Here is a 16,065-nt window from a genome sequence, read left to right as displayed (position 1 = left end):
GTTGCATCCAGAGCCATTCTAGCGCCTGAGGCAGAGGCCATCCTCAGCGCCCGGGCCATCTTTGCTCCAACGGAGCCTCGGCTGCGGGAGGGGAAGAGAGAGACAGAGAGGAAGGAGAGGGGGAGGGGTGGAGAAGCAGATGGGTGCTTCTCCTGTGTGCCCTGGCCGGGAATCGAACCCAAGACTCCTGCATGCCAGGCCGACGCTCTACTGCTGAGCCAACCGGCCAGGGCCCAGAATTGCTTTTTCAACCATTTAAATATTCCTGGAAAGTCTTTGTGGCAAAACTAGAGGTTGACCTGGTCTTTGGAAGTGTGGTATTGGAAAGGTGGAGAAGAAAACTTTCTAGACTTGTGTGTGATTTTAACTGCAAGGTCAATGTGAGTAATATGGCTTCTGAAAAATAATGAAACACAATGAGAGAGGAAAAATGTCTTACAAGTATGTAGAAATTCATTGAGGAACCTTTAAGTGGCCAGGTGTGTCTGTGAGAGTATAGAATGACATGGTGAAACTGTCCTAAGAAACAATCCTTACAGTCTACCACTTTTAAATTTCTTGTTGCTTTTTCTTCTTTTCAAAATATATTGTAGCAGAGTGGTAAAAGTGCAGCTTCTGGAGTTAGAATGCTTGGTGATCATAGGAAAGGTGCTTAATTTATTTGTGCCTCAATTTTCTGATCTGTAAAATATAAATAATAATGATGTATGCCTCCTAGAGTTGTAGGGATTTGTAAATGAGTTAACATAGAAGTGCTTACAGCAAGGCATGGCACAGGGTTGGTGTGAGCTCTCATTTTTCATTGCAGTTCTTAGGAAAGAATATATGTAGCATAATAATAAAATGACTATCTGTGAACTCACTCAAAATATGAACCAGAACATTAGAAATACCATTGCTTTCTGAGTTTCTTTATCTTGTCTTTTTTCTTCCTCTGTTGCCTCCCTCAATAGAAGCCCATAACAGGGTAATTTTCTTCTATAGTAATGAAAGAGTATATATTTCATCATATATATTTCTGATTCCTAAAAAACAATCTCATCTCGGCCTGGCGTGCGGGGGACCCGGGTTCGATTCCCGGCCAGGGCACATAGGAGAAGCGCCCATTTGCTTCTCCACCCCCACCCCCTCCTTCCTCTCTGTATCTCTCTTCCCCTCCCGCAGCCAAGGCTCCATTGGAGCAAAGATGGCCTGGGCGCTGGGGATGGCTCCTCGGCCTCTGCCCCAGGCGCTAGAGTGGCTCTGGTCGCGGCAGAGAGCATCGCCCCCTGGTGGGCAGAGCGTCGCCCCTGGTGGGCGTGCCAGGTGGATCCCGGTCGGGTGCATGCGGGAGTCTGTCTGACTGTCTCTCCCCGTTTCCATCTTAAGAAAGAAAAAAAAAAAAATTAAAAAAGAACCTCACCATATTTACTACTGTTGAATTGTAGCTTAAAAGAATTCTGTAAATTAATACATATCAGTTATCCACTCAGATATACTTTGATTTCTAACCATTAGCCAAGAATCCACGGTTTACAGAAAATACCCCTACTATTTGTCTAGACCAGTGGTTCTCAAATGGGGACCATTTTGTCCCCCCCAAGTACATTTGGCAAACTTTGGAGACATTTTTGGTTGTCACATCTGGAGGAGGGGGTGCACGGCCATGTAGAGGGTAGAAGCCAGAGATGCTGCTAAACACCCTGCAGTGCATGGGACGGTCCCCCACAAAAAAATTATTTGACCCAAAATGTCTGTAGTGTTGAGGCTGAGGAACTTTTTGATGGAAACAGTGCTTATCTTGGGCATCCACATTTTAAAAATAAATGGCCTGACCAGGCGGTGGCGCAGTGGATAGAGCTTCGGACTGAGATGCGGAGGACCCAGGTTCGAGACCCCGAGGTCGCCAGCTTGAGCACGGGCTCATCTGGCTTGAGCAAAAAGCTCACCAGCTTGGACCCAAGGTCGCTGGCTCGAGCAAGGGGTTACTCGGTCTGCTGAAGGCGCACAGTCAAGGCACATATGAAAAAGCAATCAATGAACAACTAAGATGTCGCAACGGAAAACTGATGATTGATGCTTCTCTTCTCTCTCCATTCCTGTCTGTCTGTCCCTGTCTATCCCTCTCTCTGACTCTCCCTCTGTCTTTGTAAAAAATAATAATAAATAAATAATAAGAAAATGTCCTCTGAAATTCTAGAGATGTGTGCTTTGGAACAGCTCCCCGCCTCCACTCTAAAAATACACACCTGCCAATCCGCAGGACACTCAGCCCGCTTTGTTGCGTGTCCGTGGGCCGTGAGGGAAGGAATCTGTGACATTAAAAAAAATGGAATGTTTCTAAAGATAAGGAATTATACAGTTACTTTTCATCTTATGAAGTTCCCAGCTAATACTTACTGTACATACAAGAGACCAGAAGGACATACGCATTAAGTAACAAAGCTCAGTTTCCAGCCAGAACTAAAGCTGGGGCTAGAAATGCATCGACACGAAGGACTCGGGCAGTCTGCCTCTCCACGCACCGACGGATGGGGCCTTCCAATGTTTGGGTCCTTTTTTGAGCTCTAGTAGATTATTTTATTTGGTTTCACGTATAAATAATATCTGGTATTTGGGAAAATGAAACTACAATCACTTCAAGAAGCACTTATATATAAATTAAGATAACTTTAACAGTTTAAGGAAAAGGAAAAGGAGAATTCTTAGTTTTTTTCATGTGCCCCCATGTCCTCCATGTGCTTTTGGGTAAGTTGACTCCCCCAAATCAACTTGCTTCTTAATGGAACCTTTGTCTTCTTCCCTGAGTTCAATTTATTAATTGTGTGTGTTACAGCATATTAAACTCAGACTTCCATGAAAAGATAGAAACAGCGTTACAACTAGTGTGCTGTGTGTTGGCCCTGATAAGCTTTCCCAGAGTGCAGTGTAGCTTTCCAAGCCTAATGCTCAGTATGACTTATTATAATTCCTTATTTTATGACTGTCTTCAAAACCAGATGTTACATTCAAACAGACAAGTAAGTAGGGAGGTAGGTAGATAGATAGATAGATAGATAGATAGATAGATAGATAGATAAATGGATAAGATATAGACATGAATATAGATATAGATTATAGATTTAATTGATTCTAAAGGAACTCTGAATTTTTATTTATACAGCCTTGATTAACAGTAATCAAATTGGTCTTTTACTTCATTGTAAGTTTTAGAACCCAGCATTTCCACAGTTGTGGTATTTCTAAAAAATTATAAGCCTTATTTTTTCAGTAAAATAAAATTTTAATAGACTACAAAAAAAAACCCAACAAAACCAGGTGTTAACCCTGCAAGATCGGAGATCAGGGTGTCCACTTTGTTCACTGTATGCCCAACACCTAGTGCTAGATCTGACCCCTGGTAACACCTCAGTGCATATTTGTTGTTAAGTGGATGGGAGCCTGAGTAATGCAGCACACAGGGGGAATACAAGGTGGACATGCAGTTGCTGTCCACTAAGTTCCAGAATCACTTCTTTATACCCGGCAAATGGTCCTGCTGGAGACACATTGGGAACTTTAGCAGAAACGAGATATTTGAAACATAAATCTTGGGCAAGTTAGCATTTATTGTGTTAAGTGCCAGAGTGCTCACGAGAACATAGCAGAAGATGTCAGGCGGGGAGAATGTTCCGTAAGTCTCATGGGAGACGCCCTCCGGATAGTAGAGCTGGTTTTCTTGCTCTCCAGAGTGAGGTCCTGCCAGATGGCTGGACACCCTGAAAAGAGGCTTACTAAATTTGACTGACCTAACCAGACGTCTGTAACTTCAGTATGTGGTTGCAAAAACTGTAGCCAATCATTCCACCTAGATCTGCCATTCAGATTCCCAGGGCAATTTTCTTCTATAGAACTGGGCTGTCTTATCACGTCGTCTACACATTTTACGATAATGACTAGACACATACATACCCAGTCCCACTGACCACTGATACTCTCTGAGGCTGGCTGCTCATTTGGACAGTGCCTAGGAGGGACTGAGCCTGGGCCAGGCCCCACCATGCCTCCCAGGGCCCAGCAAGGATCTGTAAACATGGCGGGCATCAAAAAAGTCAAAACTTACTACTAAGAAGCTTATGAATCTACGGGGGGGTGGAGAAGGCACACAGATTTACGTATTATATCTAAACTGTTCCAAATAAATGCTGCAGAAATGCCTTTTACATTTTCTGCTTGTTCTGTGGTTGTCACCTCTGTAGCAGTAGTGTCTGTATTATGCACTTTGAACAAGGGATATCATTGTTCTTCAAAATGTTACTTTACTAATCTCTCATATAAACTATGTTATTTCGTGAAGCCCATGGGAATGGAGGAGTCAGGAGAGATTTTAGGCAGGCGGACTAGGATGTTGGGGAATAGGTGGGGAGAACAGGGCCAGGATGAAGCCGGTTTCAAATACGGCGACCACTGCCATCTGCTTTGGCAATTCCCTGCATCCCTTTGCCAGTGCACCCCGTCGGTCCATTTCCACTGGGGTGACTGGACTCTGTCTTTAACCTCATGGACATCTGAGTAAGTGTCTGCGTTATCACTTTGATGTCCAATTTGCCTTAGTATGATTAGTTTTAGTTGTGGTTTGTTGGCCCTAAAATAATCCATACAAAACACTTAACACGGGGCGTTTGAATTGAGGTGCAATAAGGTTCCGACCTACTTTCTAGCATCATCTCTAGCCTCTGCCTTCTCACTTCCACGCCTTTACTCTGCTTGGTGCATCTCTCTCTCCCTTGTCACTCTCTTCCCATGCTTTGTCATGTCATCTCCTCTGCAAAGTCTCTCTCCTCCAGTTATGATGTCTTCTAACCTTTAAAGTGATTATATACAGTAGCCCCTACCACCACTGATATATGAGACATCTATTCCAAGAGCCCTAGAGGGAGTCTGGAAGCTTGGATAGTAACGAACCCTATATATACTATGTTGTGGGTTTTGTGTGTGCATAAAATACCTTTTCACTTCAATGAAGCGCTTTACGGCTCCTCTTGGCATATCTGAATTGCCAGACTCTTTTTACTTGTGCCAGTTCTTAAACTAAATCAGCTTCACTTTCTCCTTTCCAGTCTAGTTTTTTTTAAATCCAGCGTTTCTATACACATTTTAAATGGAGCTGAGGGCGGGGCTTGCTTCTTACACATACTTGCTCTTCAATTATTGTTTTTAATGGTTGGGAACTTTGTAGCCTTTGTAATGATTTTTCCCTTTTCGTGGAAGACTTTGAGCCTTTCTCCCCCCTAATTTCTTAGCTCATTTATAGAGCCAGTCAGTGCCAGCAAGCTAGATTGCAAGAGGCTGCCTGTCACTCCGACTCCTGCTGCTCAGGGACAATGTTGTCAGTATGCTTTCATGACCCCGTGAGGAGTGTGTTTTTAATGGAATTGCCCTCGATACTGAGGTGCTCCTGTTTTCCTTGAGGCCAGCGTGCTCAGAATATTAACTTAACATTTTTGCCCTCTCATTATGCAGTGGAAGGCAGACACTTTAAATTAATTTGCTGTCGCTCTAAGTTTCCTTCCACCCAGTCAATGTTTTAATCCGGTGAATTAATGCTTGCTAGGCATTGGGCCCACCAGCGGCTTCTCCACTGAGCACCTTTGGTAAGTCAGTTCCGTCTGCTGCATCATCCTTGCTAGAGGCTGGGTGCCCTTTATATGTATCTCCTGTGAGTCATGGGGGACCTGGGCACCGTCAGCCCTGATTAAAACCCGCTGTGCTTCCAACACAGCAAAATGTTGGCGAGTTTAAAGAGCTAGCTGCATCACTGCGCCTCACTTTCCTTTCCTTGTTGTTTGTTGTGCTTCGTTTTTGCACAGAGCTCAGTGAGTCTTTAGGTATCAGTGGCCAGGCATCAGGTGTGGAAGAGCCTTTCTTTGAAGATCTTTTGAACAAAATCAGCCCTGGGCGGGTGCAGGGAGCCTGTCTGCTGCAGACTCTGGCCGCACAGCCCCCCTAGGCATTTCCTGACTTCCTGCGGGCCAGGGCAGTGAGCCTCCCTGTTCTCCTGAGAATCTTGATTACCAAGTACCACCAGCTCAGCATCCTTCACGATGATGCCACCATAGCCACTGCCGCCAGAAAGCAGCTCTTGCTCCCAGAAAGCTGGGTTGGGTTTCTGATCCTTTCTTTTGAAACTTACTTTTGTGCACCTTGTGCAAATGTACACAGAATGGAAGGCAGAAAGTCGATCATTCATCCTCTAAGAAACATTTTTAACCATTGTTACTTTTACATTGCAAAGAACTGCCAATGTCAGTCTTTATTGTGACTACCTAAAAAACCAAGAACCCAAATGGACCAACTCACCGCCCACCTCCGCAGACCACCACCTCTACCAGCTGTCTCTCCTGCCCTCCCACCTGCCGGCCATAAACTTGCTGGGGGGAAAAAGACACTCAAGGAAAGGAAATTGTGTGAAGTAGCAAAAAACTACAGTAAGAAAGCTTCATAGGGGAAGCCTGAGTGCCTTTCAGATGCTCAGTGGCCTTTCAGATGCTCAGTGTAAATAAGTAAATCACTAGTTTATGAGACTGGCACCCACTCTGAAGTAGATGAAACAGGGATGTGAGAGGGGCCGTGACGGAGAGGGTGTTCAGGGAAGGAGGCACACCTCTGAGGGAGTGACATTTGAGTGGAGACCCAAAAGAAGCCAACTAAATGAGCGACATAAGGAACAAGCATGAGAGAGGAGTAGAGGACAGAGGAGAAGATGTGACCTCTCCCCAGGCCAGATGGGTCCTGGGCACTCTGTGGTCCACAGCTTCCTTTCACACTGAACCCCAACCCCACAAAGATAGTCATTAAACAGAAGAAAGCCTTTTCCCATGAGGCTGTAGAGCAGTTGCTCCCATAATCCCTCTCTTCCAGCCAGCATGGCATTGAGATGTTGTTTTTAATCAGGAGTCTGTCTGCTCTTGGATATCGGGCACCTTTAAGGATCAAAAGACTGTGGAGCAAACTCACAATTAACTTTTCTAAGCTTGTGATTAAAATAGGCAAAAAATCCCCTTTTCCTTTTTAAATTCCCACATTTATTTATTTTCTTCAAAGGAGCGACTATTCCTAGGACTGGTCTGGCTGGTGTCTCAGGAGGGGAGATGAGGAGGGATTCCTTGTCCCTCTGACAGGTGCCCTCTGGTGTGCTGATGAAGTGTGTGCCCTGTATTAGGTAAAGTTGCTAGGCTTCCGTGCTCTCTCAGGAATTAGGCAGAACTGAGAGAGAAACATCCCCAGGAGGCTGCCACTGACAGGCCCAGGTGCAGGCCGGCCACAGCTCTTGGGTTTGGGATCAAGGGGCAGACACCGGCACCTCTATATCTCAGGCTACCAGCGAGCAAAGTCGCAGCGTCAGAAGACAAGCGGACAGGGGGAGAGTCTGGCGTCTTATCTCCAAAATTAGAAGCAATTCTTAAAATGCCACAGGCTTTTATTGATCTGTTCTCTAAGAGCTCTACAAGTAGAAAGTGAGATTTTTTTAATGGTCGTTAAAATTCTTGCAAATGTCATCGACTCGCTGTCTGTCTGTCTGTCTCGGACAGTAAGGAGAACGTGGGACTAATCAGTAAATCCCAGGCAGCGTTCTGAGGAGGAAAGAGGAAAGTGCCCATTAAAGAAGGTCTAATCCCCTGTGGATCTGGGGAGGGGACAGAAGCAGAGAAGTACCGTGATGCTTGGGTCTAGGAAGAAGTAGAGACTGAACCACAAAGTGGTTCAGGGCATGGAGTCACATGACTTGGGTTCAAATCTCAGCTCCACAATGTTACCCAGGTGATCTTGGGCAGCTTATTGAATTGCTCTGAGTATCAGCTTCCTTGTCAGTAAAATAATAATAACACTACAAAAGCAATCTGGAGCCTTCATGCACGGTGCCCATCACTGAGCCGGGCCATCTGGCTTGCGTTATTATTGGGTAGACCTGGAGGTGTTGCGAAATGCCGTTCCCGGCCTGTCTTGCAGCGGTCCTCCGCTGGGAGGGAGGATAGCGGCCTTGACTTTTGTAAAGTATCCGTCTTTATTTTATTGGACAGTGTGTGGCTCCTAATTAGAGAGCAGTTGGTGGAACAGCAACATATTTGATAAAACAAAGAACAAAGGAGTCAGGAACAGACCCTCCCAAGGCCGTGTGGAATGAAAACGACTTTCTACATTTTTAACCCCTTCTCTCTTCCTTCCTCTCTCCCTCACCTCCTGGCTGGTAAAGGTTTTACTCTGCATAACCTACACCCCGACGTTTGACCTGAATGGGAGCGCAGTGCTGAAGATCGCGGAGGTGAGTGCCCATTGCTCCCAACCCCCAAGTGCTGCTTGTTAGCGCTGCCGCTCACTGCTGCTCTGCCCCGCTGGCTGGCGGAAAGCTTGGGTGGAGTGGAACAAACCCTTCTCTGATTATGACTGTGGGGAGTTTCCCCTAAAGACTGGAGCTGTGGAAACTAGCCTGTGGGGTCCATCGTCCTAAGTCATGGTGCTCTGCATGCTTGGGTCTACTGAACTTCAGGCTTTAACCGTGGAAATAACAGTACTGGTTCTCCCGACCTTGCCACACTTCAGAGATTACACTGCAGATTGCATTCTTAGTCTGTCTTTCCTAAACTTAATTGAAAAGCACTTAATTTTTTTTTAAAATGGGTTTTAAGATACCAAGTATGTGATTTAGAGAGATATTTATTGATGAAATCCCATTCCTGTCTCCGAACCCCTGATGAGTGCGTTTTGGAGCAATCATCGGCAAGCCTTCTCTTTTCCATCTGTACTGCAGGCTAGAGTAAGAAGTACCTCCCAGCACGCCCGAGGGCATGTCCAGCAGAACACTCGGCTTCTTGTCTGTCTGGCATAAGCCTTTGGTTTTTGGAAACCTCATCATTCTGAAGCTGTACTTTAATTTGCTTAGAATAATTTTCTTTCTGTTTCTTGAAAAGAATATCTTTAGGATTTGTATGTTTTGATAAGAGTGCACATTCAGACCTCAACAAGGCAATGACATTCTGAATTCTGAAATTATGGGGATAAAGCCTATTAGTGCTTCTGAGTATGTGTTTTTACCAATAATACACAGGGTCAGCCTTTAAGAAAGAGGATAGATAACCCCCACTCAATCCCTATTTTTGTAATCTGGCATAAGAAGAGCATGGAGCAGATCTCTTTATGTGACAAGCATGGCAACAATTTATATTATAAACATAAGTATATAGCTATAAATATTAGATTATTAAATGAATAATGTATAGGTAATTCAAGAAAGGATAATAGAATTATCTGAAATCATTGTTTACTTCAGATACATGAGACAGGAATAAATATCTTTCTTATAGGTGTTCATTTTGTACTTTATCTTTTTTTTTAATTTGCAAAATAGCTTAGTCTTTGGTTTTTCACCATAGAAATTGCTTGAGAAATGCTTTTTCATCACCGCGAAGTGTGAATGACAAAAGAGAGTTATATATAGTTATAAAACCACAAAAAAAATAATAGTATTCTGCAGACTAACTGAAACCCAGTGATTTTTGCAGGCTCTCAAGTGCTTTTCACTCGTTAACTTAGCCTTTGAAAAATCTGCATCTCTTTTTTTAAAGCGGGACATTTCAGCCCTAGAGCTATCACTTAGCTCCGGAAAGTTTTCTTGGTTGTATCAGTTGTATCCGAAGTTTTCATAAAGATAAGTCTTTAACTTGGGGGAAAAAAATAGCCTTTTCTCCTCTTGTCACTTTTAATATAGCTAGGGAAATGAATTATAAAAAAAAAACAAAAAACACACACACCTTAAAATAACCCATTTAAAACTGTTGTGGACATGTTGGGAAAGAATCCAGACATTCTTTTCTCTCATACTCTGGTCTACAATGACCTTTACTCAAGATGAGCGCTTAGCCTGAAAACTGTTGATCGAGAACCGGGTGTGTACTTAAGTATGACAAATGAGGCTATTTCCCCAAGGTACTGCAGAAACTACGAAGGGATCATTAAGTATTTACAATGTAAATAAGAGGGCAGCAGCCTTCATCTGTGTGTCTAACAGAACTTGCTTAATTAAATTGCAGTAATGCAAGTGTTTTCAGTGCAGGGTCTTCCACCATCCAGGAAGAATTAGAAATGTCACCAAAGTTAGAAATGCATAATTATGAAATGTCCAACATGTGTTTCCATTCAGCTTTTTGAATTATCATTTCTAAAACTCCATATGGATGCATAATTCTTCTCATTATTGATTGAAAGCTGGGCCCAAGGTTTCTCTTCCCTATCATGCCCAAATGAGCAGATATGTTGAGTTTTCTTTGGCTCCTGACTGCCAGATGGGCTTTGAGCCAACTAATTTTTTCCAAGGAATTTTCACACTTCCCTTTAATCTCTGACCTGCATGGCTCTTGAATAACTCATTCGGAGTTAGAAAACTCACAGAGCGATGCAGAGTTCCTCTCTCCTTCATTTCGGGCTGGTTTAGAGGGCAGAGGCTAGAGTCTGGCAAAGCCTGTGTAGCCCAAGCAGAGGCTCTGCCTGAGAAGGTGCAGGGATTGATGGGTGGGGTGTCACAATCCATTGTACTATGTCAGCTAAGCCAAGAAGAACATGGAAGAGGAAGAGGAAAGTGACAATCAGAGTTGTCCATATGTCTGGGCACTTTAAGAATTTCCTTTTACGTGAGATCCAAAAGGAAAACCAGCAAAATTCCCTATCCGAGTCCGGTAATCAGACTTTCAATTCACTGAGTGCGCGTGAGTGCGTGCGTGCATGCGTGCGTGCGTGCGTGCGTGTGTGCTCCTGTGTGTTTGCGTCAGCAGGACCCATTTGATAAGATGCCTTGTGTTTTATCCCCACCTGTTATTGCTGTGCACCTGGAAACAGCCTGGTCACTGAGTTGTCACTGTGATTCAACATAGAGTTTAGACTTGTAGCGTTGATCACAATTTTCTTTAGTTCTCATGTGATCAACAAGCAAGCATTCGTGGTCTTCCTTATATAACAGACAGGTCTGCTTTCTTGTAGCTTATTTTCTGACCCTTTTTATTTTCATCACCATGAATTATTTTTATTTCCAATTGGAGACCTGATAGCTCTTCTCTTTATGGAACTTATAACTCAGTATCATGCACTGTTTTGACCAAGCTGTGCCACTAACCCCATTCAGATAGGAAAGAGAAGGTAAATGCATTTTTGCACAGTTAAGCAAATTTCTATTATGGAAGCTTTTTAAAATTACCACTTTGGCCGGTATTGAATATCTGTTACATCCCACTAGGCTGCTGCATATTTGATAATAGTGATTCCACCCTGGGTTTAACCTCGTACTGTTATTTATCAGTCTACTTACTCGATGACATAAAACTTTTATTGCTATGTATGGCTTGCAGACTTGGGTGTTTTTGTTCTTTTTCCTTCTGCTCTTGGGGTTTGTTTTGCCTCACTAACAATTTGTTTTTGCCCTCAGTTCTGTTTAGCATGCCGAAAAGCTGGATGTCCACAATTGCATGAAATGATCAAAATGTCCATTACGAAACTCCTCACTGCCCTGTGTCTTCGTGTGTCCCCTGGTGATCAGGGGCCTATGGCTTTTCACAAGGTATTTGACTTGGTCCTTGGGGCCTCTGGCAGAGGTCCAGGACTGAGACTTTTTAAGTGTCAATTACATTACGAAAACAAAGGGCATGGGACATAGAAGTGACACTGGAGATAACAAAAAGAAGGATATGATGAGCCCTTTCCCAGAAACTCAGCCTGCATTTGAACTTGGTGATCTCTTAGCTTCTCTGATCCACTGTGCTCGTTGTGGCATTGCCCCATAGTAGAAAAAGAAAAAAACATTCGCAAAGTGCAAAATCATTGGCCTTTTAATACAACAGTCAGGTTTATTATGGAAACCCTCGTTCTGTGAGCCTTCCCATTTTACCAGTGTATTATTACTATAGCAAGTGTAAGAAACTTTTCTTTAAAAGATGCCAGGATAGCTGAAAGCAATTCCTTCTGGATGCTAAAGGATGTCTAAAAGGTAGGAAGATTATCACACACATGCTCATTTTTATATTTAAAAAAGATACCCTTTGGTCACATGCAGTATATTCCCAGCTTTGTCAGAGTGCCCTTCTTAGATTAATTCTTTTTTGAAAAAAGCAGAGTAAACACGCTTGCCTTTTCCTTTAATAAAATGCCGCCTGCAATAGGTCCTTTCCACTGTTATATCTCTAAACACCAAAAACAGTGGTGACGCCAAAAGTTGAACAAATAGCTGCGGTATTTGGGAAGTTGTTGCCTGTATGCAGCACTGTTGTGTTACTGCAAATCCAGCTCCTCACGTGTGCTTTCTTTCATGGGTCTAAAGTGACCACAGCTTTTTAAAGAAGGTCTTTGAGCAGGCATGGCTCTTAGTAGTCAGTAGCATTGTGTTTATATTAATAGAAAGTGTGTAGTTCAGCTCTCAAAACTCATTCATCTTTAATGCTTCTAGCTTAAATTTCTTATGAAATTTAATCTCAGCAATCCGAAAGATCAACAGTTATAAAGATTCCTTGGGAAAATGTAAGATTTAAAGACAACTTGGCTTCTGAGGAATAAATAGCACCAGAGTGCCTAACTACGCTGTAGAGAATTTGGTTTCATCAAAGTGAAACAGCGCATTCGTATTTTCACGCTCTTAAACCATGGTATCACATGCAAAAGTAAAGGCCTTTCAGGATTAGAACACCTTTTTTCTAAGTGTGTATAAATAGTACCTTCAAGTACATCACAGTCCACGATCATGTGAGAAAGTGAATTTAAAGTTCACATGCCCTAAATGGTAGTTTGAAAAATAAGTATTTTGGAACTCCTTCTTAACTTTTTTCACTTAAAATGAATAAATCCAAACCAACTTTCAAATCCACCTTTGAGTTTTAAATGCTCATTGGGAATATTTAGCATTTAATAGGAGATCAAATAAGCTGTTAGAAAATATTTACTTTTACCTAATTTTACCAAAAAACGTGATTACAGTGAGGCCTGGAATGAAACTCTAGCTTAAGCATTAGCAGCAACAAAGGATAACATTTAGTCTCTCTCCCATCTCAGTTATGAGTCATCCAATTAAATTTGCATTTGGGTGACAACCCCATATTTTCAATGCAGATAACCTAGGAGTAAATTCCTAGAGAAATAATTTGGGTATGCCACATCCCTTCTTTTTCTCTTTGTAGGTCGTTCAGACCGACACACGCTGGGCAGAATGGAAAGGGTAACATACCTTATGGAGGGGAAAGTGGGCCAGTTCCAAGAACGCATTTCTTGTCCTGCCCATGCCTGTCTCTTTCAGAGAAATCAGAGGCAATGACGCTGAGCATCATTGTCTTCAGATAGGGATTTAGTTTTTTTCAGATTGGGATTTCTCCACGCTGGGGCCATCAGGGAGCCTCGCGGGTTCCCCTGGGCATTCCGACTCGCAGACCCCAGTAGGAAACAGCGGCCCTGTACTCTCTGAGCAGGGTAGAGGACAGGGAGCAGACACAGGTCAGGGGCAGGCATGTGGCACTGCCACCAGTACCGAGGGTAGTCTCTGGCTCTCAGATACCAGCTTTGGAGCAAGAAGATGAGAACCACCTCGTGGGGGAAGTCACCTTGGCCTAGGAGCCCCGTGTGTCGACTACAGTTGACCCTAGAACAATATGGGAGTCAGGGGCGCCACCCCCTCATGCAAAAGAAAATCCTTGTATAACTATCGACTCCCCAGAAACTTAGCTATTATTGATGGGAAGCCTTGCTGATGACAAAAGAGCCGATGAACACATTGTGTCTTTTATGTATCACACAGTATATTCTATAGTAAAGTAAGCTAGAGAAAAGAAAGTGTTATTAATAAAAACCATAAGGAAGAGAAAATACAATTACAGTACCATGCTATACTTATCAATACCATAAGTTTAAAAACAGTTTGTGTGTTAAGTGAACTCAGGCAGTTCAAACCTGTGTTATTCAAGGGTCAACTATATTTGGCGGCCAATGTCTCTGTATCTCCATGAACAGAACTCACAGAGTTCCCTCAGAGGACATGATCAATGACAAGCATCACTCAGGGAAGCCCACACCTGTGACTCCTTACCAGAGTTTTAATGGTCATTCACAGTTTTCCCAATTCAGATACAGTTTAGTAATCAGGGGACATTTTACCATAAGCCATGCTGCCTAGCAACGCAGCTGACGTCCACCTTTATCAAGTTTCCAAGAAGACACAGGGAGAGAGTTAATCCAAGGTCACGCTTGTTTATAGAGCAGAGGAAAGGGTTTCACTAACTCTCTCCTCACACCTCGTAACTCAGGAGTTAACAAGTTCTGTTCCTGTGCTACCACAAAGGGAGCTTTTCCTGGTTAATCGCCGGGCACCTGAGTTCTAAAAATCACTGAGTCGCATTCTCCTCCGGTGCTCAGAAGAGTAAGCTTCTAAGAGGGATAATCTTGAGGGAAATATACTACTTTCCCTACACACTTAAAACATAAATGCCCAGCGATTTTAAATATATGCAGGACTCATGGATAACTAGTTCTAATCAGGCTGACTTTCTGTTTAAGAGGGATGTCATATCCTCTCTGGTTAATTCCAAAGCACGTTGGTAATAAACTGATATGTATAGAGTGTGTATGTTGCTATCTTATTTCTTTACCAGGTGTGCATTGAGACATACACATGTAGCTGTCACCAGCGTAGTATAAACACTGCTGTGCGGGCAACTCTCAGTCAAATGCTGAGTGACTTGACTTTACAGTTGCGACAAAGGCAGGAGAATACGGTGAGCCTTGCGACACCTACACATTCCTCACAGCCTTGCCAATGTCTCTGTGTGTAACTGCATGTTGTGTGTCCCACATCCTACATGTCCCCCACCCCACGTGCCCCCAAGCCCCTGCCAGGGCTGCTCCCTACTGAAACAATAGGAAGGGTTGGCTCGGTTTGGAAGAACATTTATTTATATAAATTAAGCTCCTTAAATATGTATTTGCCTGTGTCACTCCAAAGCTTTGTGAGGGTATTTTGGGTTTTTCTTTACTTACAGTTTCTGTCATTTTTAAGTCATTATTTTAAAATTCACTTTTTTAATCTTTTATTTTTAAACTTCTCAGCTTAACAAACTTATATAAGAGTATTGTGACATATTAACAAACACCAGAAGTAAAGTCAAACGTCATAGCAGCTCATTACATGTTTTGAGGTTTGGAATATGCGGGTTTATTTGTTAACTGAAAGATTATGGCTAAAGGTCCTTTTCACCTGCTGGTGCCATCAGGGTGAAGCTGGATTTGTCTTTGTTCTGTCCTCACAGCCCATGGGGGCTTTCTGTGCTCAACTTGACCAAGTTGTCTAATATGAGCGTTCCTGGGAAAAGGAAAAGTAATTGGCTTCTTGTATAAATTATCTTCTGGGAATGTGAATGAGATGATGCCTTTTCAAAATTGATATTTTTTAAAAAAAATCTGCCTCTGTAATAATTCAGATTAAAGTTCTTTTTAAAACATGCAAGAAGTATTCTGAAGTGAACACAATTTTTTTTTTAGAATAGAAAATCTCAGGGGCAGTCTGAAATATCTCAGAAATAAACTTCACAGAAATTAAGATTTCATGTGTAACTTCTAATTGTTTACCTTCAATTATTACATAATGCTTTAGAAAATCATGGAGTTGAGTGTAACTTCTGAAATGATCTAGTCACATTCTTTTAATCTTCATAAAAACAGATGAGGATGATGAAGCCTAGAAAGATGAACTGAAAACTAAAGTTAATAAGCTTACCAGTGAAAAGGCCCAGAGGAAACGCCTCGTCTCCTAGAGTCCAGCCTAGGATATTAATATGAGCTCTGACGGCCAATATTAATATGAGCTCTGACGGCCAATGTTGAAAAACACCGCCACTAATCTGATAAAAACTAATACTAATTTTTTTCCTTTTGTTTGCTATATCCAAAGCCCAAGTTTCTATTTTAAAAGTAATTGTATTAATTTTAGTTACTCTGATTGTATTAGATTACTCTTTTGTTAAAATTATTTCATTTTTGCTAGCATTTGCATATGGCGGTGTGGCAATATTAGTGAAGAGAAATTCAAAT

At 42.6% G+C, this 16,065-nt stretch overlaps 1 protein-coding gene across 3 annotated transcripts in view; it reads left to right on the top strand.

Moving 5' to 3' along the window:
• ARFGEF3 (ARFGEF family member 3) overlaps nt 1–16,065 on the top strand; it is a 155,728-nt gene that overhangs the window by 54,316 nt on the left and 85,347 nt on the right. The window contains exons 5-7 of one of the 3 annotated variants that reach the window (XM_066373137.1): nt 8,213–8,281; nt 11,432–11,563; nt 14,631–14,753. In XM_066373137.1, the coding sequence (XP_066229234.1) occupies nt 8,213–8,281; nt 11,432–11,563; nt 14,631–14,753 (324 nt within the window). The remainder of the gene's footprint in view (nt 1–8,212; nt 8,282–11,431; nt 11,564–14,630; nt 14,754–16,065) is intronic. The other 2 variants (XM_066373141.1, XM_066373140.1) reach the window with 2 other exon arrangements.

Source organism: Saccopteryx leptura, chromosome 3, assembly GCF_036850995.1.
Source record: "Saccopteryx leptura isolate mSacLep1 chromosome 3, mSacLep1_pri_phased_curated, whole genome shotgun sequence".
NCBI lineage: Eukaryota > Metazoa > Chordata > Mammalia > Chiroptera > Emballonuridae > Saccopteryx > Saccopteryx leptura.
The sequence above is the reverse complement of the archived record's forward strand: the minus strand, read 5'-3'. Positions and strand labels throughout refer to the sequence as shown.